The sequence below is a fragment of the Salmo trutta genome, chromosome 14 (genome assembly GCF_901001165.1).
Source record: "Salmo trutta chromosome 14, fSalTru1.1, whole genome shotgun sequence".
NCBI classification, from domain to species: Eukaryota; Metazoa; Chordata; class Actinopteri; order Salmoniformes; family Salmonidae; genus Salmo; species Salmo trutta.
Genome location: NC_042970.1, coordinates 81,392,855 through 81,420,759, shown reverse-complemented (window position 1 = coordinate 81,420,759; position 27,905 = coordinate 81,392,855). Strand labels below are relative to the sequence as shown.

The 27,905-nt window shown below is 49.1% G+C and overlaps 2 protein-coding genes across 5 annotated transcripts in view; both read left to right on the top strand.

The window, feature by feature from the left end:
* Positions 1-375: 375 nt before the first annotated feature.
* LOC115147620 (far upstream element-binding protein 2) lies at positions 376-16,353 on the top strand. Of its 4 annotated transcripts, none has more exons than XM_029689899.1 (20): positions 376-582; positions 1,781-1,886; positions 2,030-2,089; positions 2,187-2,223; positions 2,365-2,423; positions 2,517-2,588; positions 3,086-3,143; positions 3,448-3,619; positions 4,367-4,465; positions 6,550-6,672; positions 7,263-7,371; positions 7,526-7,531; positions 7,942-7,947; positions 8,625-8,749; positions 12,437-12,742; positions 12,855-12,970; positions 13,349-13,443; positions 13,630-13,839; positions 14,262-14,434; positions 14,592-16,353. In XM_029689899.1, exons 1-20 carry the CDS (start codon positions 496-498, stop codon positions 14,598-14,600), a joined length of 2,028 nt encoding a protein of 675 aa, XP_029545759.1. In that variant the 5' UTR covers positions 376-495; the 3' UTR covers positions 14,601-16,353. The 4 variants fall into 4 exon arrangements, with proteins under 4 accessions (XP_029545759.1, XP_029545756.1, XP_029545757.1 ...); XM_029689896.1 differs by having other exon boundaries at positions 2,517-2,600; XM_029689897.1 differs by lacking the exon at positions 7,942-7,947 and having other exon boundaries at positions 2,517-2,600.
* Positions 16,354-16,488: 135 nt separating this feature from the next.
* Positions 16,489-27,905, top strand: part of LOC115147903 (DDB1- and CUL4-associated factor 15-like) — a 14,323-nt gene continuing 2,906 nt past the window's right edge. The window contains exons 1-6 of the mRNA XM_029690160.1: positions 16,489-16,733; positions 17,638-17,735; positions 22,708-22,846; positions 25,211-25,317; positions 25,672-25,814; positions 27,853-27,891. Coding sequence (XP_029546020.1) covers positions 16,641-16,733; positions 17,638-17,735; positions 22,708-22,846; positions 25,211-25,317; positions 25,672-25,814; positions 27,853-27,891 — 619 coding nt within the window. The 5' untranslated portion in view covers positions 16,489-16,640. The remainder of the gene's footprint in view (positions 16,734-17,637; positions 17,736-22,707; positions 22,847-25,210; positions 25,318-25,671; positions 25,815-27,852; positions 27,892-27,905) is intronic.

Here is a 27,905-nt window from a genome sequence, read left to right as displayed (position 1 = left end):
TTGCTTTTATCTGTGTTTCGACTTTTGAGATCATGCAAGGTTGATGGTGAGTGTTTACGAGCTGAAAGAGCTCATTGTTGCCCCCAAATGGTTATTGATGGTTACAAACGTCAATCAATAATGAAAGGTTGTTTCTGTAAGCACATTGGTCAACTTGACCATTCTTCAACCTCCGATTGGCTCTTCAAAAATCGCCTACAGATGATTGGTCGAAGTTGAACTGTCAATCAAGAATCCCCCTGCCCTGGTCAATAGGACCTACGTTCGAGTCAGTAAACCAGTAAGATTTGTGTCTGTATTCTTCACCGCCTCCTTCGCAATCACCGATTGGTTACTTTAGGAGGGAAGACCGCTAGAAGGTTTGATGCCCACCTTCTGCGCCCTCCCCCCACTTCGCCTTTCTCATCTTCCCGCTTCTGCGCAACTCTGCTCGGCCTAACTACCTGTCCAAACCCCCCGTGTGTGTCTGTGTATTTCCCCAAGAGAGCAAGCAGCATGTCGGACTACGGCTCACCCGGGGCCGGAGCGGGCGCTGGAGGCAAAAAAGATGCTTTCGCGGACGCCGTGCAGCGAGCCAGACAGGTAAGGTCGGAGCAAGGATCTAGCGAGACTGGGGCACTGAAGCCAGTCTGTTGTGTGCGCTAGCTACGATGCTAGGCTAACTAGCTAGCTTGCAACGAGGCCGTCGATGGGTTACTCGAATCGATGGGACCGACCGGCTTGGTGTGTGGGTGAAATCAAAATGCGAAAAACCTAGAATTGAACCTCATGTTGGTGTAGGCATGTGTGGATTTGTTTTTAATATTAGCTAACGTTTGAGTTAGCAAGGTTTACGCTAGCTAGAGTGCTACCGTTAGCTGGTTAGGCTAGCTAATAGTGTTCTCGGCGTGCGTGGCGATGCTTTCCTTGTTCTAGCTAGCCAACAAGCCTAAAACACCGATTGCTAGCGTAACGTACCTAGTTAGCAAACACCAACGTTACCGTTAGGTGCCCGGATAGCAAGCTAACTAATGTTGGTGATCACGAAAAGCCCTCAATTTATATTCCAGGAGACCTACCATTTAGTGAGTAGTTAACTAGTTAGTCATCAATCATTTAACGTTACTAGCGTTAGCCCTAAGTTTGGTAACTAGCTAGCGTCAGCAGCCTATCATTAACTTAAGGTTATTTAACTAGCTAGCTACTACCTTAACTAATGAGGTAGACGTTTCCACATGGAACCTGCGATGCAAACTTTTCCAAAACAGTCAAATTTGTCGGCCAGTGTTTCAGAATAGCTAACTTGCATAGCTAGTGGGACACAAACACGCTCTAGCTAGTGTTAACGTTAGCTACTGCCGACATGTCTGATACGAATTAGGCCAGTATCTCCAGACGAGATCCTCTTATCCCAGTCTGGCGGCTACCTGAACTAACCCCGGGTGTAGAAAATAACTACCGAGTCTAGGGCTGCTTCTCAAATGGCACCACAGGACTCTGGTCAAAGTAGTCCATTATAGGGAATATAGAGTGCTGTTTGGGATCCAACCCAGCTATTGTGTAATAAAGGGATGCGGGAGGGTACATGGTTTGTGTTGAGGTGATATACTTGGGCAGCTACAGATCTGGGATCAGGTTACCAGCTCCAGATTCAAACCCGGCGAAGATTATACAAAACGGTTCATATATCAGTATCTCGGGCCAACTTCATTCTCCCTAGGAGCTCGCACAATGCTTTTGAATGGGATACCTGTTTTACCCAAGTCTTGACCATATACCTCATGCTGTGTGTGTTCCCTAGATTGCAGCTAAGATCGGAGGAGATGCCGGACCTCCAAGTAACAATGGAGGAGGAGGAGGAGAGGTCTTCCCGTTCCAAACACTGAAACGTTCTCTGGAGGATGGAGGTAGGAGGGCAACACAGAGACCAACACACACATGGAGTAATACACACGGAGGAGCACATGCACTATGTCCACACGGAGGATCATGTTTCTGGAGCCTTACTTCAGGGTGGTATTGAGGTTCATCCTTTTTCCTGTTTTATCAGACCAACCAGATGCCAAGAAGATGTCTTCCCAGGGGGACAGAGACTCAGCCACTGCTTTGTGTACGTATACCTAACAGACAATCTCTTGTCTCTGCCTATCCTCACACATTCATCAGTTGCTTTCTATTGGTTGGTAATCCATTACTCTTCCCTGTAGCTATCGGAGCTCAGCTCGCTGCCCTGTCTCAGCAAAGGTATTAATAGAAGGCCATTTTTTTTCTTTTTTTAGCTGTCTTGTATATTTTGCAGTGTTTGATTCCCAGGTGTTTTGGGCTTGTTATGAAGGATAGGCATTCATTCCTCCTTTCTCTCCTTTCTCCCTCTTTTCTCTTCAGTGTCAGACCCTCCACTATGACAGAGGAGTACAGAGTGCCAGACGGCATGGTCGGACTCAGTGAGTACACACACAGTATCGCTTGGGCTCACACAGAGAACCTGTTCACACACACACTACGATAAAATGACCTCACGGCTTGTTTCTCCGCAGTCATTGGTCGAGGGGGCGAGCAGATCAACAAGATCCAGCAGGACTCGGGCTGCAAGGTCCAGATCGCTCCAGGTGAGCAACTAGGTGCTCACCTCTCTTTATATACTACCTCTACTATCTCAGCACGCAGCCCAGATGGCACCCTATTCCCTACATAGTGCACTACCTTTGACCGGAGCGATGGCCATTATTAGACTGATAGAATTGCACTGCGTTGTTAGGTTTTGCTGTCCTTGTGCACGTGACATTAAAACATGAAACTATACGGCACTGCTTTTGACCAGGGCCTTCAGCAAATATAGTGCACTACTTTGGACAAAAACAATTACCTTTTAGGGCACTACTCTAGGCCAGCGCCCTGGTCAAAAATTGAGCATTATATTTGACCGGAGCATATGCCTTTTATAGTGCACTACTGTTAGTGCACTACTTTTGACCAGGGCCCATAGGGCTCTGTTAGGGCACTTTGTAACTAATAGGGTGCCAATTGGGATGCATTTGTAGTCTGCCAGTGAGACAATGTTTGTTGTTTACTTGTTGATGTTTACTTGTTTGTGTTTGTGTTTCAGACAGTGGTGGCATGCCAGAGAGGAGTGTCTCCCTCACAGGAAACCCTGACGCCATCGCGTAAGACATTACACTAAGTCTGTGTCCCCATAGGGCCCTGGTCTAATGTAGTGCACTACATAGGGAATAGGCCTCTGCTCTAAAGTAGTGCCCTACATAAGGAGTAGGATGCCATTTGGAAGTATCCCTTGTAGCTGTGTGGCACGATTAGGGTTCGGTAGTTTTTCCTGGTCGTTTGATCTCAATTGGAAAAGTTCTGGGCACTGGCATCGGGGCACTGTTAAGAAGTATATCTTATCATTACACAACTCTTTCTACCTACTTCCCTCCCTCCCCGTCTCTGGGTCTTTTCCTCCCTCTTCAGGAAAGCCAAGATGTTTCTGGATGAGATTGTATCTCGGGGGCGGGGTGCACCTTCCTCCTCTTTCCACGAGTCGACCAATGGGCAAAGTGGCTCCATGCAGGAGATGATGATCCCAGCTGGCAAGGCCGGCCTAATCATCGGCAAGGGAGGAGAGACCATCAAACAACTACAGGTTAGACCACACACAAGGGAGGAGAGACCATCAAACTACAGGTTAGACCACACAAGGGAGGTGAGACCATCAAACTACTACAGGTTAGACCACACAAGGGAGGAGAGACCATCAAACTACAGGTTAGACCACACAAGGGAGGAGAGACCATCAAACTACAGGTTAGACCACACAAGGGAGGAGAGACCATCAAACTCCAGGTTAGACCACACAAGGGAGGAGAGACCATCAAACTACAGGTTAGACCGCACACAAGGGAGGAGAGACCATCAAACAACTACAGGTACACATTGGGGAGTTGTATTGCTGAAACATCCTGTCCAGGGGGTGTACTGGTACATCAAGCTGTCTCAGCTTATAGAAACAGTGTCCTGTCCAGGGGTGTACTGGTACATCAAGCTGTCTCACCTTATAGAAACCACATCCTGTCCAGGGGGTGTACTGGTACATCACGCTGTCTCACCTTATAGAAACAGTGTCCTGTCCAGGGGGTGTACTGGTACATCAAGCTGTCTCACCTTATAGAAACCACATCCTGTCCAGGGGGTGTACTGGTACATCAAGCTGTCTCACCTTATAGAAACCACATCCTGTCCAGGGGGTGTACTGGTACATCAAATATCTGTACAGGAGAAAGACGCAACACAGCTACTAATATAATGGGAGGGAAGTACTAGGAAACCAACACTATACCTGGGGAGGCTTGTCTGATAGATGTATAGATATCTATATCTCTGTTCCCTGTAGGAGCGTGCTGGAGTAAAGATGATTCTCATCCAAGATGGCTCCCAGCCACCCAATATGGACAAACCCCTGCGCATCATCGGAGACCCCTACAAAGTACAGGTAAACGCCCCTGCCGACCGTACTGCGTACACCACACGCCCCTGCTGCCCGTACTGCGTACACCACATGCCCCTGCTGCCCGTACTGCGCTCACCACACGCCCCTGCTGCCCGTACTGCGTACACCTGCTGCCCGTACTGCGTACACCACGCGCCCCTGCTGCCCGTACTGCGTACACCTGCTGCCCGTACTGCGCTCACCACACGCCCCTGCTGCCCGTACTGCGTACACCTGCTGCCCGTACTGCTTACCCATGCTGCCCGTACTGCGTTCACCACACGCCCCTGCTGCCCGTACTGCGTACACCTGCTGCCCGTACTGCGTACACCTGCTGCCCGTACTGCGTACACCACGCGCCCCTGCTGCCCGTACTGCGCTCACCACGCGCCCCTGCTGCCCGTACTGCGTACACCACACGCCCCTGCTGCCCGTACTGCGTACACCACACGCCCCTGCTGCCCGTACTGCGTACACCACACGCCCCTGCTGCCCGTACTGCGTACACCACACGCCCCTGCTGCCCGTACTGCGTACACCACACGCCCCTGCTGCCCGTACTGCGTACACCACACGCCCCTGCTGCCCGTACTGCGTACACCACGCGCCCCTGCTGCCCGTACTGCGTTCACCACACGCCCCTGCTGCCCGTACTGCGCTCACCACACGCCCCTGCTGCCCGTACTGCGTACACCACACGCCCCTGCTGCCCGTACTGCGTTCACCACACGCCCCTGCTGCCCGTACTGCGCTCACCACACGCCCCTGCTGCCCGTACTGCGTACACCACACGCCCCTGCTGCCCGTACTGCGTACACCACGCGCCCCTGCTGCCCGTACTGCGTACACCACACGCCCCTGCTGCCCGTACTGCGTTCACCACACGCCCCTGCTGCCCGTACTGCGCTCACCACGCGCCCCTGCTGCCCGTACTGCGTACACCACACGCCCGTACTGCGCTCACCACACGCCCGTACTGCGCTCACCACACGCCCGTACTGCGCTCACCACACGCCCGTACTGCGTACACCACACGCCCCTGCTGCCCGTACTGCGCTCACCACGCGCCCCTGCTGCCCGTACTGCGTACACCTGCTGCCCGTACTGCGTACACCTGCTGCCCGTACTGCGTACACCACGCACCCCTGCTGCCCGTACTGCGTACACCACGCGCCCCTGCTGCCCGTACTGCGCACACCACACGCCCCTGCTGCCCGTACTGCGTACACCACACGCCCCTGCTGCCCGTACTGCGTACACCACGCGCCCCTGCTACCCGTACTGCGTACACCACGCGCCCCTGCTGCCCGTACTGCGTACACCACACGCCCCTGCTGCCCGTACTGCGTACACCACGCGCCCCTGCTGCCCGTACTGCGTTCACCACGCGCCCCTGCTGCCCGTACTGCGTTCACCACGCGCCCCTGCTGCCCGTACTGCGTACACCACGCGCCCCTGCTGCCCGTACTGCGTACACCACGCGCCCCTGCTGCCCGTACTGCGTACACCACGCGCCCCTGCTGCCCGTACTGCGTACACCACGCGCCCCTGCTACCCGTACTGCGTACACCACGCGCCCCTGCTACCCGTACTGCGTACACCACGCGCCCCTGCTGCCCGTACTGCGTACACCACGCGCCCCTGCTGCCCGTACTGCGTACACCACGCGCCCCTGCTGCCCGTACTGCGTACACCACGCGCCCCTGCTGCCCGTACTGCGTACACCACACGCCCCTGCTGCCCGTACTGCGCTCACCACACGCCCCTGCTGCCCGTACTGCGTACACCACGCGCCCCTGCTGCCCGTACTGCGTTCACCACACGCCCCTGCTACCCGTACTGCGTACACCACACGCCCCTGCTACCCGTACTGCGTACACCACGCGCCCCTGCTGCCCGTACTGCGTTCACCACACGCCCCTGCTACCCGTACTGCGTACACCACGCGCCCCTGCTGCCCGTACTGCGTTCACCACGCGCCCCTGCTGCCCGTACTGCGTACCTGGATATGGGGCTGGTTATGTCTCTGATATTGTCAGGTAGTACTGGCTGACTTGATCAATATCTGTTTCTTTCCCTCTCTGCAGCAAGCGAAGGAGCTGGTGAATGAGATTCTGAGAGAGAGGGATCACGCTGGCTTTGGAGACAGAAACAGTTTTGGCAACCAGATGGGGGGAGGAGGAGGAGGAGGTGGAGGAGGAGGCATGGATGTGAGTAGGATCTTTATGTTTACGAGATGGATTCAACTTGATTCTAGTTGGAACTCTGACTGGATTTGATAGAGCTGTGGAGGTCAAACTCACCCAGGTGCTTCACTCTGTTAAACTCCACCTGTTCCCTTCCCCCCCACCTCTTTAAGGAATACCTGGGATAGGATAAAGTAATCCTTCTAACCCCCTCTAAAAGATATAGATGTACTATTGTAAAGTGGTTGTTCCACTGGATATCATAAGGTGAATGCACCAATTTGTAAGTCACTCTGGATAAGAGCGTCTGCTAAATGACTTAAATGTAAATGTTAAATGTGAGGGGTTAAACCCACATAATTAGATTGACTGACTAGAACATGAAATGGAACGTCTGCCAGTGGCATCATTGACTTGATTTAGAATGACTGTTCTACTCGTTCTAAGTCTATGATTAAATGTTCTAGAGTTCCAGCCGGTCGAATGACTGGTGTTGCAGCCCCGTTTAGTAACAAGTCTCTGCTAGAACTCTGAAGGTCTTTGCCTCATCAGTATCGTGTGTTTCAGTTTGGCCAGATGCCTTTTCCTCATTATGGTGTCTTTTCATTGGCCAGGTGCCCGTGCCCCGCCACTCTGTGGGAGTTGTGATTGGTCGGAGTGGAGAGATGATCAAGAAGATCCAGGCAGACGCTGGAGTTAGGATACAGTTCAAACCAGGTGAGGGTCACACCCTTTCTGCTAGGGTCAACTACCATCTGTTCTTGTTCAGCTAGACCCTGATTCTCCCCCTTAAACCCTGCTTCAGTTGTTATAATCACTATGGTAACTCTCTCCCTCTTTTTGTTCTCTCTCCCTCCCTCCCTCCCCTCTCTGTCAGATGAAGGTACATGATGTATAAGTCCCACACCTACAACAGATTTAAAATATTTCTATCATAGGAAACATTAGTATTTTATCATGCAGTGTATTTACACATGATCATGGGTCCAGGAGAAACAAACTGAACTCGGACCTCCTGCTATGTGTTAGTACCACAACATTTAAATAAATCACTTGACTGTGGAGCGAACCTGGGGCGTGTTCAGTAGGGCCCCGCCGTAACAAAACGGTTTGCAACTGGAACCTACAGTCTGTTCTTATTGGACAAGTCCAGGTAGCTTCTTCCCGTTTTGAACCTGCTTCAGTTGAGTGTTGTGATCAGTATGGTAACTCTCCCTCTTTTCTTTGTCCCCTCCGCCCCTCTCTCTCTCCCTCTCCCCCCCCCCCCCCTCTCTCTCTCTCTCCCTCTGTCAGATGAAGGTACAGGACTGTATATGAAACTCAAACACCACACACACTTACACACACACACAGCAGATTTAAGTGTGTCTATCGGGTCAGAAAGGAAATGTTAGTAAACCTCATCTTAGAGGTGCCAATCTGTTATGGGACAAGTCCAGGTAGCAACTTCCTGTGTTGAACCTGCTTCAGCTGAGTGTTGTGAACAGTATGGTAACTCTCTTCTTCTTTTTCTCCCTCACTCCCTTCCCCCTCACTCCCTTCCCCCTCTCTCCCCTCACTCCCTTCCCCCTCTCTCCCCTCACTCCCTTCCCCCTCTCTCCCCTCACTCCCTTCCCCCTCTCTCCCCTCACTCCTTCCCCTCTCTCCCCTCACTCCCTTCCCCCTCTCTCCCCTCACTCCCTTCCCCCTCTCTCCCCTCACTCCCTTCCCCCTCTGTCAGATGAAGGTACAGGACCGTATGAGAAACATTTTGACTGGAACCTTCTTTTGGTTGAAACAATGATCATTATGACGACTCTCTTTCTCATCTCTTTCGCTCGATCTGTCTTTCGATCTGTCTTTCGCTCGATCTGTGCTTCCCCCCCCCATCTTTCTCTCGTTGTCTATCGATCGCTCTCTCCCCTCTCGCTGCCTCCTTCCCTACTCTTCCTCCCCTACCCCTGCTCTCCCTTCCCCCTCCTCCCCTCTCTCTCTAGATGACGGTGCAGGTCCTGATAAGATAGCCCACATCATGGGTCCTCCAGACCGCTGTGAGCACGCTGCCTCCATCATCAACGAGCTGCTGCAGAGCATCAGAGTCAGGGAGGACGGAGGACAGGGGGTACGTCCACTGCCCACTACAGGCTTACACATGGGAGGCTGCAGGGGGTACCTGTGGGGTGTGAAGGGAAGTGGTTCTAGATGGCAGGGGGATACACCAAGTTAAATATAAGATGGTGCAGGGGGGTATGGACAGGTGAGATTTTCTGGTCTTGAGAAGGAGAGATGTATTGAAGGCGTAACTGAAATGTCTACAGTGCCTTGCAAAGTATTCACCCCCCTTGGCATTTTTCCTATTTTGTTGCATTGCAACCTGGAATTTAAATTGATTTTTATTTGGATTTCATGTGATGGACATACACAAAATAGTCAATTGTTTCAAAGAATATATATATTTATTTATTTAAACAATGGAAAGTGGTGCGTGCATATGTATTCACCCCCTTTACTGTGGAGCCCCTACATAAGATCTGGTGCAACTAATTACCTTCAGAGGTCACATAATGAGTTAAAATATTGCACACAGGTAGACTTTAAGTGTCACATGATCTCAGTGTGTATATACACCTGTTCTAAAAGGCCCCAGAGTCTGCAACACCACTAAGCAAGCAGCACCATGAAGACCAAGGAGCTCTCCAAACAGGTCAGGGACAAAGTTGTGGCAGATCAGGGTTGGGTTAAAAAAATAAAAAAAATAAAACTTTTGAACATCACACAGAGCACCAATTAAAATCCATTCTTAAAACATGGTAAGAGTATGGTTGATAAAACGGCTGTATTTATGAGAAAGATGTTTGAAAGGGTTAATTTGTTCTTAAATGATATTATAAATTGGAATGGTGGAGTTATGTCCTTCATGGAGTTATCAGATTTGTATGGGAAGGTCTGCTCAATCCAAGATTACAACCAATTGACTACAGCATTGCCCCAAAAATGGAGGAGGCAGCAGGAGGAGGTAGGGAACTGGTCTGTCTGCCCAATATAAATAATCAAAACTGACAGAGGAATAAAAAGAGCATAAATATGAAAGTATACCAGTTTCATTTGAGGACCAGGATGTTGACAACTGTGCCATGCAGATTGCAAAATAGTTGTGAAGAGATTTTTGATGTACCGATTCCATGGTATGAGTTGATGGTATGAGTTGATGTATATATAAAACTGCTCAAGATTCAATACTTAGTGCTTTTCAGCTAAAATTATTGTATAGAATTCTTGCCACCAACAAAACGTTGAATATTTGGGGCATAAATCATCGAAGCTCTGCAGGTTTTGTTGTGAGGATACAGAATAAATAGACCATTTATTTTGGTATTGCCCTCAGGCAGCCTGTTTCTGGTCTCAGGATCAGGAATGGCTGAAAATGCATAGCATTGATCTTAAGTTGACCCTAGAAATAGTACTGTTAGATCTGGAGAAACTGGGTCAGTCAATTACTAATACTCTTAGTAAAAGTATTTATCTTCAACTCGCAATCTGTGGATTCTATTCAATTAGACTGAAATTGTACGTTAAACATCACAGCATAGTTGAAAGATATGTGTTGAGTTGAAACAGGAAGTGGGTGGCCAGCAGAGATGGATTGGATGGGCTGAGGGTTGGGATGTGGAATTAAAGACAAGTGGGAGTGGAGTTGCTGTGTGGGAGAGAGAATGACGGTTAAAGATAAAAGTACATTTGAGTGTTTTTACAACTAATGCCGGTTTGCCTGAGGCTGATGCCGTGCAGGTGTTTGTACACATGCATATACACACACTCATTCAAATAAACACATACAAGAACACACACATACATGTAATAGTGCCAGACTTGCACACAAACATATACAGTTGGAATTGCTGTTAGGATTTTAGTTGTCCTTTGTTTTTAATTGTTTGCTATTCTTGTCTGTCTTTTCTCTTTAGTTTATTCTCTTGGTTTAGTTTATTCTCTTGGTTGTTGGTGCATTGGGGTTTCTTGGTGATGGGGAATGGAATTAACTGTCTTCTTGGGGTGGGACTGGGAGGGGTCTCGAATGGTTGAGGGACAGCTATTGTAACTGTGGGGGATCTTGGAGGGTTCGGGGTCACGTTTTTGGCCTAGTGGGAGATCTATCAATGTGCCCTTGAGCAGGGCATTGTCCCTGGATGCTTCTGTGTCACTCTGAATGGGAGTCTGTTGGATGACTGGTATGATGTAGTTGTTGAGCGGCTTCACTGCAAGTGTATTTTATGTTTCGGATATTCAAATAAAAAATTCTCTATATATTTTTTTTTAAGTGGCACCACAACAAACCTCCCAAGAGAGGGCCGCCCACCAAAACTCAGACCAGGCAAGAAGGGCATTAATCAGAGGCAACAAAGAGACCAAAGATAACCCTGAAGGAGCTGCAAAGCTCCACAGCGGAGATTGGAGTATCTGTCCATAGGACCACTTTAAGCCGTACACTCCACAGAGCTGGGCTTTACGGAAGTGGCTAGAAAAAAAGCTATTGCTTAAAGAAAAAAATAAGGCATGTGGGAGACTCCCCAAATATATGGAAGAAGGTACTCTGGTTAGATGAGACTAAAATTGAGCTTTTTGGCCGTCAAAGAAAACGCTGTCTGGCGCCAACCCATCACCCCGAGAACCACATCCCCACAGTGAAGCGTGGTGGTAGCATCGTGCTGTGGGGATGTTTTTCGGCAGCAGGGACTGGGGAAACTGGTCAGAATTGAAGGAATGATGGATGGCGCTAAAGACAGGGAAATTCTTGAGGGGAAACCTGTTTCAGTCTTCCAGAGATTTGAGATTGGGTGGAGGTTCACCTTCCAGCAGGACAATGACCCTAAGCGTACTGCTAAAGCAACACTTGCATGGTTTAAGGGCAAACATTTAAATGTCTTGGAATGTCCTAGTCAAAGCCCAGACCTCAATCCAATTGAGAATCTGTGGTATGACTTAAATATTGCGGTACACCAGTGGAACCCATCCAACTTTTTTTCACACAAAAAAAAATGTTGCATCTTCAAAGTGGTAGGCATGTGGCGTAAATCAAATGATACAAACCCCCAAAAAATTCATTTTAATTCCAGGTTGTAAGGCAACAAAATAGGAAAAATGCCAAGGGGGGTGAATACTCGTGCAAGCCACTGTACATTAAGTCTCCACTATTCCCCCTTTAGTTTTTCCTTGAATTTTTGTATTTATTAATACATTTCTTTGACAGGACATCAACATTTTCTGTCAATGTGCCAGATTTGGCCAGCTGGCAAGTTTTAATTTATTTTATTTTTTTCAGCTTTAGTCCCTGGGCAGATGGGTAAAAATGACACTGTTTAAAAATCAAACTTAAGGCGTCGGCATGCTTCCCATCTGAAACTGTTCAGAACAGTTTGTGCAGTATTCTGACATTTTGTGAAGGTTTTGGTGTTCAGAATTGTATTTATTTTTTGGGCTGTTTGCGCACCAACATTTCTCGGAGCAAGCTGAAGTTCAGCATTCGACATCTATGTCCCTTCATTTATTTTATTTGCAAAATACCACACCAAACATCTTAGTTAGATGCAACTCAGATCTCCTCTGCAAAAATGTACATTTAATGCTGTATTTTTGTTGAGTTATCTTAGATTTATATCAGATTATTTTGATGAAGTGTATACTGGCTACGGACTCTCCAAATAGTACTACTGGCACTTTTTAGCGGTTTTCAAGCGAAGGTCTTTAAAAGGTAGTAGGCGAGCGCAGTCGTGCGGAAGCCTTTACCTGCGTCTCCCTCTCTCTTCTCCAGGGTCCTCCAGGTCCTCCTGGCACAGGGGGGATGCCTCAGGGTGGCCATGGCAGGGGGCGAGGCCAGGGCAACTGGGGCGGTCCTCCGGGAGGTGAGGTCACCTTCTCTATCCCCGCCCACAAATGCGGCCTTGTGATTGGTCGGGGTGGCGAGAACGTCAAGGCCATCAACCAGCAGACGGGGGCTTTCGTGGAGATCTCGCGTCAGCCGCCGCCCAACGGTGACCCCAACTTCAAACTGTTCATCATCAGGGGGTCCCCTCAACAGATAGATCATGCCAAGCAGCTCATAGAGGACAAGATCGAGGTACGGGAGAACGGATAAGTCCTGAACACACATTTAAACACACCCAGTGTATCATTTAATAGTCCCACATAAACTGTAAATGGAATGAATGGTTTCTCCTCTGCCCCTCTAGGCTCCTCTGTGTCCTCTAGGGGGTGGTCCTGGTGGACCTGGTCCTGCTGGTCCAATGGGCCCCTATAACCCCAACCCTTACAACCCAGGGCCTGGTGGCCCCGGAGGACCCCCGCAGTAAGTACACCAACCATGCGCCCCTACAACCCCAACCTTGATAATGCAGCCCGCCCCCCCCACACACACAGTAAATACAGCACTAGACATAAAGGGCCCGTTTCCCTGTCCCCGGCTAGTGCTAGTTTGCGTCACTACAGCTTGTTATACGTCCATGAACATAAAATAAAGAAGGGCTCTATTGTTAGTGTGGTGAGCAGCTCTGATCCCCCTGTGCTGTTGAGTGATTTTGTCTGTCATGTATACATTGTATGTTATTCACATTTCTTCCTCTGAATGAAATAAGGCCACGTGTTAGTGAAAGCCAATGGGTATCATGCGTTTTGGTGTTTGACTTAGAAAGACGTTAAGTCTCTAATCGTTCTCCACTCTCTCCAGTGGCGGCCCCCCAGGTGGGCATGGTTATGGGGCCCCTCAGGGCTGGGGCAACACCTTCCAGCAGTGGCAGGCCCCTGGAGGGCCACACGACCCCAGTGAGTAGACACAGCTTTATATTGACTGGTCTGGAACTCTATCAGGCACTTACCCTCCTCTCTGGTCAATCCATTTTTCCCCTGGCCTGTCCTCAACACTCTTTTACCTTCTCGTTTCCTCTCCTCCCTTTTACCTTACCCTCTTCCTCCCTTTCAACCCTCTTTCTCTAATATTTCCCCTCCCAGATAAGGCAGCGGCAGACCCCAATGCTGCGTGGGCAGCCTACTATGCTCAGTACTACCAGCAGCAGCCAGGGGGAGCCATGCCGGGCCAGGCCCCCAACGCCCCAGCTGCCGCCCCAGTCCAGGCAGACCCCTCCCAGGCAGCCCAGACCCCTGGAGGCCAGCCAGACTACACCAAGGCCTGGGAGGAGTATTACAAGAAGATGGGCATGGGTAAGATCATCGCCATGGTTATGATCATCGCCATGGTTATATTGACTTTACATTGTTACTGATTGCACTATAGGACATGTCATTGTATCACTAGAAACAAAACACACGAGAAATATGAAATAATAGCGGATACATTTAGTAAAAAATGAACTACTAGAAAAATCACATTTGGGTCGGCGCTTGCAAAATGGTGTCCATCTTGTAACACACAGGAGATTCTGTGTTTTTATTCTAGAAAAGGACGGAAAGGTCTTCACACTGTGTAGAGTCCTTATACATGCCACCTTTTAATGGACACTTCATCCAGAAGATGTCGGCAGATTTATTTCTATACAACAGAATTGTGATCAACAAATACTATTTTCTTGTCCAAGTTGTTGGTCTTAAAGTCTGCTCCACTTTCCCTCCCTCTCTCTCCTCAGCCCAGCCCGGTGGAGGTGCTGCAGCGGCGCCGGCTGCAGCTGTAGCTGGGGGAGGAGCCGGCGGACAGCAGGACTACAGTGCAGCCTGGGCTGAGTACTACAGGCAGCAGGCGGCCTTCTACGGCCCTGGAGGGGCTCCGGGACAGGCTGCCACCCCTCAGCAAGGACAACAGGTAACACACGCACACACCCACCACTCAGCCAGGACAACAGGTAACACACGCACACACCCACCACTCAGCCAGGACAACAGGTCACACATTTCATAGAAAACTGTCCAGTGTTCCCAGATACTTTAACTTCTATACACTCTCATTCTCTCTATCCCAGGCCCAGTGAACCAAATCCAGCCAGTCTCCAGCCTGTCAGACGCATGGACCGGGAGGACTGTCTCTTCACTGCAGCAGCAGACACATCCCATCCAGCTCTCTGGACTTTTTAAATGTTTTCTTCTGGGTTTAAGTCGTAATTCAAAAAAATGTCTGGTTTTGACGGAAGCAAAACCTTAATTCCCTCCCTCAAATACACTCCCAGTACCCCTCCCTCTTATCCCAGGACCCCTCCCTCTTATCCCAGGACCCCTCCCTCTTATCCCAGGACCCCTCCCTCTTATCCCAGGACCCCTCCCTCTTATCCCAGGACCCCTCCCTCTTATCCCAGGACCCCTCCCTCTTATCCCAGGACCCCTCCCTCTTATCCCAGGACCCCTCCCTCTTATCCCAGGACCCCTCCCTCTTATCCCAGGACCCCTCCCTCTTATCCCAGGACCCCTCCCTCTTATCCCAGGACCCCTCCCTCTTATCCCAGGACCCCTCCCTCTTATCCCAGGACCCCTCCCTCTTATCCCAGGACCCCTCCCTCTTATCCCAGGACCCCTCCCTCTTATCCCAGGACCCCTCCCTCTTATCCCAGGACCCCTCCCTCTTATCCCAGGACTCCTCCCCTTGTTTTTCTTTAATTTCTTTTTTTACAAAAACTGAAAAATAACAAATTCTACGATTTTTTTTGCTGATGAAATGATTGAACAACTTGGTAGGGTTGTTTTTCCTTTTTGTTCCCCTGTCCTCACCCCAACACCCCCAGTGTCTGCCTGTCCTCACCCCAACCCCCAGTGTCTGCCTGTCCTCACCCCAACCCCCCCAGTGTCTGCCTGTCCTCACCCCAACACCCCCAGTGTCTGCCTGTCCTCACCCCAACACCCCCAGTGTCTGCCTGTCCTCACCCCAACACCCCCAGTGTCTGCCTGTCCTCACCCCAACACCCCCAGTGTCTGCCTGTCCTCACCCCAACCCCCAGTGTCTGCCTGTCCTCACCCCAACCCCCAGTGTCTGCCTGTCCTCACCCCAACCCCCAGTGTCTGCCTGTCCTCACCCCAACACCCCCAGTGTCTGCCTGTCCTCACCCTGCATCCCAACCCCTAGAGTGTCTGAGGACGTGAAGGGGAAGATAGTAAAGAGCTCTGGCTCATCGGCCTAGCTAATACCCAATTGTAAAATACATGGACTCGCACTTCTGTCATTTGTTTGTTTTTTCCTGAGGAATAAACTGTCGTCTAGCAGTACTTTGGAGTATAACTACTACTAATATTCAGCATCGGTTTGTAAAAACAAGTTGTTTTTTTTGCAAGCAAAAGGATATTTTTTTGCTTTTTAGGCTTTTATTTTAATTTTTAATTAACGTCTAGTTCAGTTAAAACATTCCCTGTGTTGATGACGTAGCAGCATTTTTTTTCCCTCCCCCTCCACCCACTTATAATTTGACTTAGTTTATATTTTTTGGTAACTGAAGGGTGGGCCTGGGTTTGTGTGTGCCTGTGCGACTGACTGTGTACAAGCGCCTGTTTCTATGGATGCTTGCTACAGTGTGTGCCTGCTTGTTTTGTTGGTTATTTTGGCACAGTTTGTGTCCCCAAGGCCCCCCTTCCCCTTGCTGACTTCAGATCAGATTGCTGCATCATCAGATGGGATGCCTTTAATTTTATTTCCCCTCATGTTCCAAGAAGTCGTGTTATATGTTGTATGCTGTTTTTTTTTTTTTTACTTTTTACTGCTTGTTTTTAAAAACTTCACAATAAATAAAAAGTATTGAGATATTTGGTGGATTGTATGTTTTTGTTACACATAGTTTAAATTCAAGTCAGAGATAACAATAAATGTATTAGTTTCAGCAACATTGCTATACTTATGTTCACTCTACTCAATTTGTGACAAAAACAATCATATTGTTCACCCTGTAACCAATCACAGGCTGGGAGATTTGTTTTCGTCGTTGATTTACGTTCACATATGCCAATCGGACTGCTCCCACGATGATCGAGAACCAATGGGAAGGCCGTGGGTCGAGATGGTGGGCAGGGCGTAGTGAACACTACGGCGGAAAATGGCGCCCAGCTCGAAAACCGAAAAGGACTGTAACAAACAAACGCAGAGAAAACACAAAGAACATGTCGTCAAGCTTCTGAACCGTGGAAAGGTATGCAACAAACTAGACAAGAGAATGGCACAAGCATGGTTTTGACGAAGAATTGTGGTCGCAGGGTCAATGTCTCGATAGTGCAAGACCCTGCGGATGCTAGCTAGTTAACGTGTTAATAAGCACCAACTTGCTACAGTACGTTAGCTAGCAGGCTGACTCGTTAGCAAACCACCTTTGGCCAAAACCTACCTACAATCCATGATGACTAAGTTAACAGGCTGGTTGCTATATTGTGTAAGGGAATGTTGCTAGCTAGTTAACCGTCTATCCCAAGCCACTTAGCTAGCTAACGTTTGTTGAACCGAGCAGTAAGCCAGCATGCGCACGTAAACTGTTTATTTCGCGTTCACTAACGCAACAAGCTAACAAGCCAATTTACTAGTTTTGCATTTGTAGTCGCCGCTGGCCATGTCAGATCACTATGCACGGCATGATTCCTCTGTGTTGCAATGTTTTTCAATTCTGGTCTTGGGGACTGCTGGCCTTTTGTTTTAGCTAACGTTAAAGGCGATGCTGATCAGCTAGTTAAATCAGGTGTTAATGTTGATTAAGAACAAAACCATGCAGTGTACACCCTAGAGACCTGGATGAAAGAACAGTGCTGGTTGGGTGTGTAGGTAGTAGAGTGGTCAAGACTGGTTTCCCGGACTCAGACCAAGCCTCGTCCGAGTGCTGTTACGTATCAAGCATCTCAGAGTAGGTGCTGATCTAGGATCTGAGGTCCCTCCTGTCCAAGTAATCTAACTCGTAATCTGAAAGGCTAAACTGATCCTAAATCCGCTCGACTACTCTGAGATGGTTATACATACGACCCCATGGACTAACAAGCTGTTTCAATGAAGGTTCTTTATTGGGTACGTTGATCACATTTCACTGACTTCCCACGTCCTCTCTCCTATAGTTGTCTGGCCAGTATTCTCAGCGCTTGTTCAGGAAACTACCACCGCGCGTCTGCGTTCCCCTGAAGAACATAGTCAGCGAGGAGTTCCTCAGAGCAGGGTGAGTGTTTGTGAAAGACTGTCTTACTACATATGTAGAAAATAGTGAAAATGACAACAAACCCTTGAATGAGTAGGTGTGTCCTTTTCACATGTACTGTGTATATACAGTACCAGTCAAAAGTTTGGGTTTTTCTTTATTTTTACTATTTTTTGCATTGTATAATAATAGTGAAGACATCAAAACTATGAAGTAACATATGGAATCATATACCGTAAATTCCGGACTATAAGCCGCAACTTTTTCCCCAGGCTTTGAACCTCGCGGCTTAAACAATGGCGCGGCTAATATATGGATTTTTCCCGCTTTCAAATAAAAAAATAAAAAAAACACACATTCTGTGACGTGTTCAGTTTTTTGGCGGCGTGAAGCTTTCATTAGACCAATGAAATTGCCGAACGGGTTAAGGTCAAACAACTTTTTTGTTTCCTGTTTAGATTAAATGGAGCGCTCTCAAACTTCCCATCATTCTGATTACGGTAGTCATTTTGTCATCCTCATCATGGCAAAGACATGGAGAAATGCATATGATGCAGCTTTCAAGTTGAAGGCGATTGATCTGGCTGTTGGAAAAGGAAATAGAGCTGCTGCACGGGAGCTTGGTCTTAATGAGTCGATGATAAGACGTTGGAAACAGCAGCGTGAGGAATTGACTCAGTGCAAAAAGACAACTAAAGCTTACTGCTAATTTTGTATTTTTTGTTACAAGCCGTGTTTCGTTAAAGCCTGTGTAAAGTTCATTTGTTTCAATGTACCGGTGGGCACCTGCGGCTTATAGACATGTGCGGCTTATTTTCAGTGGGTGCGGCTTATATTCAGGTGCGCTTAATAGTCCGTAAATTACGGTAGTAACCAAAAATGTGAAAACAAATATTTGAGATTCTTCAAAGTAGCCACCCTTTGCTTGGTGACAGCTATGCACACTCTTGGCATTCTCTCAACCAGCTTCATGAGGAAGTCACCTGGAATGCATTTCAATTTACAGGTGTGCCTTTTTAAAAGTTATTTTGTGGAATTTCTTTCCTTCTTAATGCATTTGAGCCAATCAGTTGTGTTGTGACAAGGTAGGGGTGGTATACAGAAGATAGCCCTATTTGGTATAATAACAAGAATATTGAAGAATATAAAATATGTTTTGATTTGTTAATCACTTTTTTTGGTTACTGCATGATTCCATATGTGTTATTTCATAGTTTTGATGTCTTCACTGTTATTCTACAATGTTGAAAATAGTAAAAATAAAGAAAATCCCTGGAATGAATATGTTCCAAACTTTTGACTGTTACGTGTGTGTGTGTGTATATGTACAGTGCCTTGCGAAAGTATTCGGCCCCCTTGAACTTTTCGACCTTTTGCCACATTTCAGGCTTCAAACATAAAGATATAAAACTGTCATTTTTTGTGAAGAATCAACAACAAGGGGGACACAATTATGAAGTGGAACGAAACGTATTGGATATTTCAAACTTTTTTAACAAAATAAAAAACTGAAAAATTGGCCGTGCAAAATTATTCAGCCCCTTTACTTTCAGTGCAGCAAACTCTCTCCAGAAGTTCAGTGAGGATCTCTGAATGATCCAATGTTGACCTAAATGACTAATGATGATAAATAGAATCCACCTGTGTTTAATCAAGTCTCCATATAAATGCACCTGCTCTGTGACAGTCTCAGAGGTCCGTTTAAAGCGCAGAGAGCATCATGAAGAACAAGGAACACACCAGGCAGGTCCGAGATACTGTTGTGGATAAGTTTAAAGCCGGATTTGGATACAAAAAGATTTCCCAAGCTTTAAACATCCCAAGGAGCACTGTGCAAGCGATAATATTGAAATGGAAGGAGTATCAGACCACTGCAAATCTACGAAGACCCGGCCGTCCCTCTAAACTTTCAGCTCATACAAGGAGAAGACTGATCAGAGATGCAGCCAAGAGGCCCATGATCACTCTGGATGAACTGCAGAGATCTACAGCCGAGGTGGGAGACTCTGTCCATAGGACAACAATCAGTCGTATAATGCACAAATCTGGCCTTTATGGAAGAGTGGCAAGAAGAAAGCCATTTCTTAAAGATATCCATAAAAAGTGTAGTTTAAAGTTTGCCACTAGCCACCTGGGAGACACACCAAACATGTGGAAGAAGGTGCTCTGGTCAGATGAAACCAAAATCGAACTTTTTGGCAACAATGCAAAACGTTATGTTTGGCGTAAAAGCAACACAGCTCATCACCCTGAACACACCATCCCCACTGTCAAACATGGTGGTGGCAGCATCATGGTTTAAGCCTGCTTTTCTTCAGCAGGGGCAGGGAAGATGGTTAAAATTGATGGGAAGATGGATGGAGCCAAATACAGGACCATTCTGGAAGAACCTGATGGAGTCTGCAAAAGACCTGAGACTGGGACAGAGATTTGTCTTCCAACAAGACAATGATCCAAAACATAAAGCAAAATCTACAATGGAATGGTTCACAAATAAACATATCCAGGTGTTAGAATGGCCAAGTCAAAGTCCAGACCTGAATCCAATCGAGAATCTGTGGAAAGAACTGAAAACTGCTGTTCACAAACGCTCTCCATCCAACCTCACTGAGCTCGAGCTGTTTTGCAAGGAGGAATGGGCAAAAATTTCAGTCTCTCGATGTGCAAAACTGATAGAGACATACCCCAAGCGACTTACAGCTGTAATCGCAGCAAAAGGTGGCACTACAAAGTATCATCTCCACACACACACTCCTCATCTCCACACACACACACACACACACTCCTCATCTCCACACACACCAGGGATGCAAACTAGTCACCTTTTGGTGAGATTTGCCATTTTGAATCCAAAATGGGTGACCTACGTGATTCGTGTAGATCCGATGAGAAACGTGGGGGGGGGGGGGGGGCTTTGGATCATTACTGGCTGTATCCAAGGCTCAGCCAATCGTTCACATAACAGAATGCAGAACACGACTTAAGAGAGAAGAGACAACCAATTTGCTAGTTACAGCATCAGCGCGCGCTCTGGATAGAGCGGAGAGTGGAATGGCAGTTTGCCAGTTAATTTACAGCAGCGCGTCCCCTGAACCATAACGAAGAGGTAACGTTAGGTGAGAAGCCTGGCCACGGAGACGGGGGGTGAAGAGGTAACGTTAGGTGAGAAGCCTGGCCACGGAGACGGGGGGTGAAGAGGTAACGTTGGGTGAGAAGCCTGGCCACGGAGACGGGGGGTGAAGAGGTAACGTTAGGTGAGAAGCCTGGCCACGGAGACGGGGCTGAAGAGGTAACGTTGGGTGAGAAGCCTGGCCACGGAGACGGGGGGTGAAGAGGTAACGTTAGGTGAGAAGCCTGGCCACGGAGACCGGGGGTGAAGAGGTAACGTTAGGTGAGAAGCCTGGCCACGGAGACCGGGGGTGAAGAGGTAACGTTAGGTGAGAAGCCTGGCCACGGAGACGGGGGGTGAAGAGGTAACGTTGGGTGAGAAGCCTGGCCACGGAGACGGGGGGTGAAGAGGTAACGTTGGGTGAGAAGCCTGGCCACGGAGACGGGGGGTGAAGAGGTAACGTTGGGTGAGAAGCCTGGCCACGGAGACGGGGGGTGAAGAGGTAACGTTAGGTGAGAAGCCTGGCCACGGAGACGGGGGGTGAAGAGGTAACGTTAGGTGAGAAGCCTGGCCACGGAGACGGGGGGTGAAGAGGTAACGTTAGGTGAGAAGCCTGGCCACGGAGACGGGGGGTGAAGAGGTAACGTTGGGTGAGAAGCCTGGCCACGGAGACCGGGGGTGAAGAGGTAACGTTAGGTGAGAAGCCTGGCCACGGAGACGGGGGGTGAAGAGGTAACGTTGGGTGAGAAGCCTGGCCACGGAGACCGGGGGTGAAGAGGTAAACGTTAGGTTGAGAAGCCTGGCCACGGAGACGGGGGGTGAAGAGGTAACGTTGGGTGAGAAGCCTGGCCACGGAGACGGGGGTGAAGAGGTAACGTTGGGTGAGAAGCCTGGCCACGGAGACGGGGGGTGAAGAGGTAACGTTAGGTGAGAAGCCTGGCCACGGAGACCGGGGGTGAAGAGGTAACGTTTGGTGAGAAGCCTGGCCACGGAGACGGGGGGTGAAGAGGTAACGTTTGGTGAGAAGCCTGGCCACGGAGACGGGGGGTGAAGAGGTAACGTTAGGTGAGAAGCCTGGCCACGGAGACCGGGGGTGAAGAGGTAACGTTAGGTGAGAAGCCTGGCCACGGAGACGGGGGTGAAGAGGTAACGTTAGGTGAGAAGCCTGGCCACGGAGACGGGGGGTGAAGAGGTAACGTTAGGTGAGAAGCCTGGCCACGGAGACGGGGGGTGAAGAGGTAACGTTTGGTGAGAAGCCTGGCCACGGAGACGGGGGGTGAAGAGGTAACGTTAGGTGAGAAGCCTGGCCACGGAGACGGGGGGTGAAGAGGTAACGTTGGGTGAGAAGCCTGGCCACGGAGACGGGGGGTGAAGAGGTAACGTTAGGTGAGAAGCCTGGCCACGGAGACCGGGGGTGAAGAGGTAACGTTAGGTGAGAAGCCTGGCCACGGAGACGGGGGGTGAAGAGGTAACGTTTGGTGAGAAGCCTGGCCACGGAGACTGGGGTGAAGAGGTAATGTTTGGTGAGAAGCCTGGCCACGGAGACCGGGGGTGAAGAGGTAACGTTTGGTGAGAAGCCTGGCCACGGAGACGGCTGTGAAGAGGTAACGTTTGGTGAGAAGCCTGGGGGTGAGAAGGTGATGAAGCGTACTTCATGAACTGTAAGGGAGAAAGTGTGGTGAAACAAGTATTGTTAGCATTGTTAAGTATCTTGCCATCTGGATGGAATTCTCCGTTAGCTAACCAGAGAAATGTTGAGCAACATTGAGCCAACTGAACTAGTCAATTAAATCATCATCTCCACACACACCTTGTGTCCTCTCTCTGTCTCTCTCTCTCTCTGTCTCTCTCTCTCTCTCTCTCTCTTTCTCTCTCTCGTTCCAGACACATCTTCCTGGGCTTCACTAAGTGTGGTCGTTACGTGCTGTCCTACACCAGTGACTGTGGAGAGGACGATGACTTCTCCTTCTACACCTATCACCTCTACTGGTGGGAGTTCAACCTACACAGCAGACTCAAACAGGTAGGTTGGACCGACTGGGAACCATCTCCAGTGCCGTCCGTATGGCCTGAAGAGATGTGGACCAGTAGAACAGACCTACTACAGTACATGGACTGACTGTAGCCTAAACCAACCAGGAAGTGGTCTCCAGTCCCCTCCGTATGGCCTGGAGAGATGTGGACCAGTAGAACAGACCTACTACAGTACATGGACTGACTGTAGCCTAAACCAACCAGGAAGTGGTCTCCGGTGCCCTCCATATGGCCTGAAGAGATGTAGAACAGACCTACTACAGTACATGGACTGACTGTAGCCTAAACCAACCAGGAAGTGGTCTCCGGTGCCCTCCATATGGCCTGAAGAGATGTGGACCAGTAGAACAGACCTATCAAACTAAAACATATTCAAAAGATGAAAAAATGTAATGTGATACAATTTTGTATCACTTATTTTCAATTTAAATCCGTATAATAAAATGATAGCAATACCAATGCTAAACATACAGTCTTGTTGACAATGGTTAAGGTAAAATTCAATTACAGTTAATAAAATAATACCTACAGACCTACTACAGTACATGGACTGACTGTAGCCTAAACCAACCAGGAAGTGGTCTCCAGTAGCCCTCCGTATGGCCTGGAGAGATGTGGACCAGTAGAACAGACCTACTACAGTACATGGACTGACTGTAGCCTAAACCATCCAGGAAGTGGTCTCCAGTAGCCCTCCGTATGGGCTGGAGAGATGTGGACCAGTAGAACAGACCTACTACAGTACATGGACTGACTGTAGCCTAAACCATCCAGGAAGTGGTCTCCAGTCCCCTCCGTATGGCCTGAAGAGATGTGGACCAGTAGAACAGACCTACTACAGTACATGGACTGACTGTAGCCTAAACCATCCAGGAAGTGGTCTCCAGTCCCCTCCGTATGGCCTGAAGAGATGTGGACCAGTAGAACAGACCTACTACAGTACATGGACTGACTGTAGCCTAAACCATCCAGGAAGTGGTCTCCAGTGCCCTCCGTATGGCCTGAAGAGATGTGGACCAGTAGAACAGACCTACTACAGTACATGGACTGACTGTAGCCTAAACCATCCAGGAAGTGGTCTCCAGTCCCCTCCGTATGGCCTGAAGAGATGTGGACCAGTAGAACAGACCTACTACAGTACATGGACTGACTGTAGCCTAAACCATCCAGGAAGTGGTCTCCAGTGCCGTCCGTATGGCCTGAAGAGATGTGGACCAGTAGAACAGACCTACTACAGTACATGGACTGACTGTAGCCTAAACCAACCAGGAAGTGGTCTCCAGTGCCGTCCGTATAGCAGTAATGAGGTGGATGATGTGTTGCTGATTGGCCTGTCAACAGTTACACTAGCTACAATGGTGAGGAGATGGAGATGATTTCATCCCTCTTTCATCATTCTGTTGTCCCATTTTACCCTTTTTTTACTTATCTCTTCATCTCTCTCTTCTTTCTCCATCCCCCTCCTCTCTCTCATCCCCCTCCTCTCTCTCATCCCCCTCCTCTCTCTCATCCCCCTCCTCTCTCTCATCCCCCTCCTCTCTCTCATCCACCTCCTCTCTCTCATCCCCCTCCTCTCTCTCATCCCCCTCCTCTCTCTCATCCCCCTCCTCTCTCTCATCCCCCTCCTCTCTCTCATCCCCCTCCTCTCTCTCATCCCCCTCCTCTCTCTCATCCCTTTCTCTCTCCTCTCCCTCCCCCTCTCTTTCTCTCTCCTCTCCCTCCCCCTCTCTTTCTCTCTCCTTTCCCTCCCCCTCTCTTTCTCTCTCCTCTCCCTCCCCCTCTCTTTCTCTCTCCCTCCCCCTCTCTTTCTCTCTCCCTCCCCCTCTCTTTCTCTCTCTCCCTCCCCCTCTCTTTCTCTCTCCCTCCCCCTCTCTTTCTCTCTCCCTCCCCCTCTCTTTCTCTCTCCCTCCCCCTCTCTTTCTCTCTCCCTCCCCCTCTCTTTCTCTCTCTCTCTCCCCTCTCTTTCTCTCTCCCTCCCCCTCTCTTCTCTCTCCCTCCCCCTCTCTTTCTCTTCCTCTCCCTCCCCTCTCTTTCTCTCTCCTCTCCCTCCCCCTCTCTTTCTCTCTCCTCTCCCTCCCCCTCTCTTTCTCTTTCCTCTCCCTCCCCTCTCTTTCTCTCTCCTCTCCCTCCCCCTCTTAATCTCTCCTCTCCCTCCCCCTCTCTTTCTCTCTCCCTCCCCCTCTCTTTCTCTCTCCCTCCCCCTCTCTTTCTCCTCTCCCTCCCCCTCTTTCTCTCTCCCTCCCCCTCTCTTTCTCTCTCCCTCCCCCTCTCTTTCTCTCTCCCTCCCCCTCTCTTTCTCTCTCCCTCCCCCTCTCTTTCTCTCTCCTCTCCCTCCCCCTCTCCATCTCCTCAGGTGCACCATGTGCGTCTGTTTACAGGTGAGGACATCTACAGTGATCTCTACCTGACAGTGTGTGAGTGGCCCAACGACCACTCCAAGATCATCATCTTTGGCTTCAAGTAAGACATCAAGCCAGCGTACATTTGGTCTTTGTAGAGATGTCTGTGATCAGATCAGTGACTGGACATTTCTGTATGTTCTCTCTTTCCCTCCCACACCCCTACACTCTACCCTCCCTTCCCCATACTCCTCTCTCTCTCTCCCTCTCTCTCTCTCTCCCTCCCTCACCCCTACACTCTACCCTCCCATCCCCATACTCTTCTCCCTCTCTCTCTCTCTCTCTCCCTCCCACACCCCTACACTCTACCCTCCCTTCCCCATACTCCTCTCTCTCTCTCTCCCTCTCTCTCTCTCTCCCTCCCTCACCCCTACACTCTACCCTCCCTTCCCCATACTCTCTCTCTCTCTGTCAGTACTCGTAGCTCCAGCTCAGTGTTGATGAATCTGATGATGAGTGATGAGAACAATAGAGATATCTACATCACCATCGCCTCCATGCCTCCTCCCAGACCCTGCTCTCAGTGCTGCCCTACAAACACCTCTACCATACGCACAGGTACACACACACACACACACACACACACACACACACACACACTCTCCTAGACCCTGCTCTCAGTGCTGCCCTACAAACACCTCTACCATACGCACAGGTACACACACACACACACACACACACACACACATACTCTCCTAGACCCTGCTCTCAGTGCTGCCCTACAAACACCTCTACCATACACACACACACTCCCAGACCCTGCTGTCAGTGCTGCCCTACAAACACCTCTACCATACGCACAGGTACACACACACACTCCTAGACCCTGCTCTCAGTGCTGCCCTACAAACACCTCTACCATACACACACACACTCCCAGACCCTGCTCTCAGTGCTGCCCTACAAACACCTCTACCATATGCACAGGTACACACACACACAGTGAGGGAAAAAAGTATTTGATCCCCTGCTGATTTTGTACGTTTGCCCACTGACAAAGAAAGGATCAGTCTATAATTTTAATGGTAGGTTTATTTGAACAGTGAGAGACAGAATAACAACAAAAAAATCCAGAAAAATGCATGTCAGAAATATTATGAATTGATTTGCATTTTAATGAGGGAAATAAGTATTTGACCCCCTCTCAATCAGAAAGATTTCTGGCCTCCCAGGTGTCTTTTATACAGGTAACGAGCTGAGATTAGGAGCACACTCTTAAAGGGAGTGCTCCTAATCTCAGCTTGTTACCTGTAAAAAAGACACCTGTCCACAGAAGCAATCAGATTCCAAACTCTCCACCATGGCCAAGACCAAAGAGCTCTCCAAGGATGTCAGGGACAAGATTGTAGACCTACACAAGGCTGGAATGGGTTACAAGACCATCGCCAAGCAGCTTGGTGAGAAGGTGACAACATTTGGTGCGATTATTCGCAAATGGAAGAAACACAAAAGAACTGTCAATCTCCCTCGGCCTGGGGCTCCATGCAAGATCTCACCTCGTGGAGTTGCAATGAACTTGAGAACGGTGAGGAATCAGCCCAGAACTACACGGGAGGATCTTGTCAATGATCTCAAGCCAGCTGGGACCATAGTCACCAAGAAAACAATTGGTAACACACTACGCCGTGAAGGACTGAAATCCTGCAGCGCCCGCAAGGTCCCCCTGCTCAAGAATACATATACAGGCCCGTCTGAAGTTTGCCAATGAACATCTGAATGATTCAGAGGACAACTGGTGAAAGTGTTGTGGTCAGATGAGACCAAAATGGAGCTCTTTGGCATCAACTCAACTCGCCGTGTTTGGAGGAGGAGGAGGAGGAATGCTGCCTATGACCCCAAGAACACCATCCCCACCGTCAAACATGGAGGTGGAAACATTATGCTTTGGGGGTGTTTTTCTGCTAAGGGGACAGGACAACTTCACCGCATCAAAGGGACGATGGACCGTCAAATCTTGGGTGAGAACCTCCTTCCCTCAGCCAGGGCATTGAAAATGGGTCGTGGATGGGTATTCCAGCATGACAATGACCCAAAACACACGGCCAAAGCAACAAAGGAGTGGCTCAAGAAGAAGCACATTAAGGTCCTGGAGTGGCCTAGCCAGTCTCCAGACCTTAATCCCATAGAAAATCTGTGGAGGGAGCTGAAGGTTCGAGTTGCCAAACGTCAGCCTCGAAACCTTAATGGTTCAACATATAACCATGTTCCAGACACTCTCCACTACCTAGAGAGAGAGAGACTGTTCAACATATAACCATGTTCCAGACACTCCACAACCTAGAGAGAGAGACTGTTCAACATATAACCATGTTCCAGACACTCTCCACTACCTAGAGAGAAACTGTTCAACATATAGCCATGTTCCAGACACTCCACAACCTAGAGAGAGAGACTGTTCAACATATAACCATGTTCCAGACACTCTCCACTACCGAGAGAGAGAGAGAGAGACTGTTCAACATATAACCATGTTCCAGACACTCCACAACCTAGAGAGAGAGACTGTTCAACATATAACCATGTTCCAGACACTCTCCACTACCGAGAGAGAGACTGTTCAACATATAACCATGTTGAACAGTCTCTCTCTCTCCAGGTAGTGGAGAGTGTCTGGAACATGGCTATATGTTGAACAGTCTCTCTCTCTCT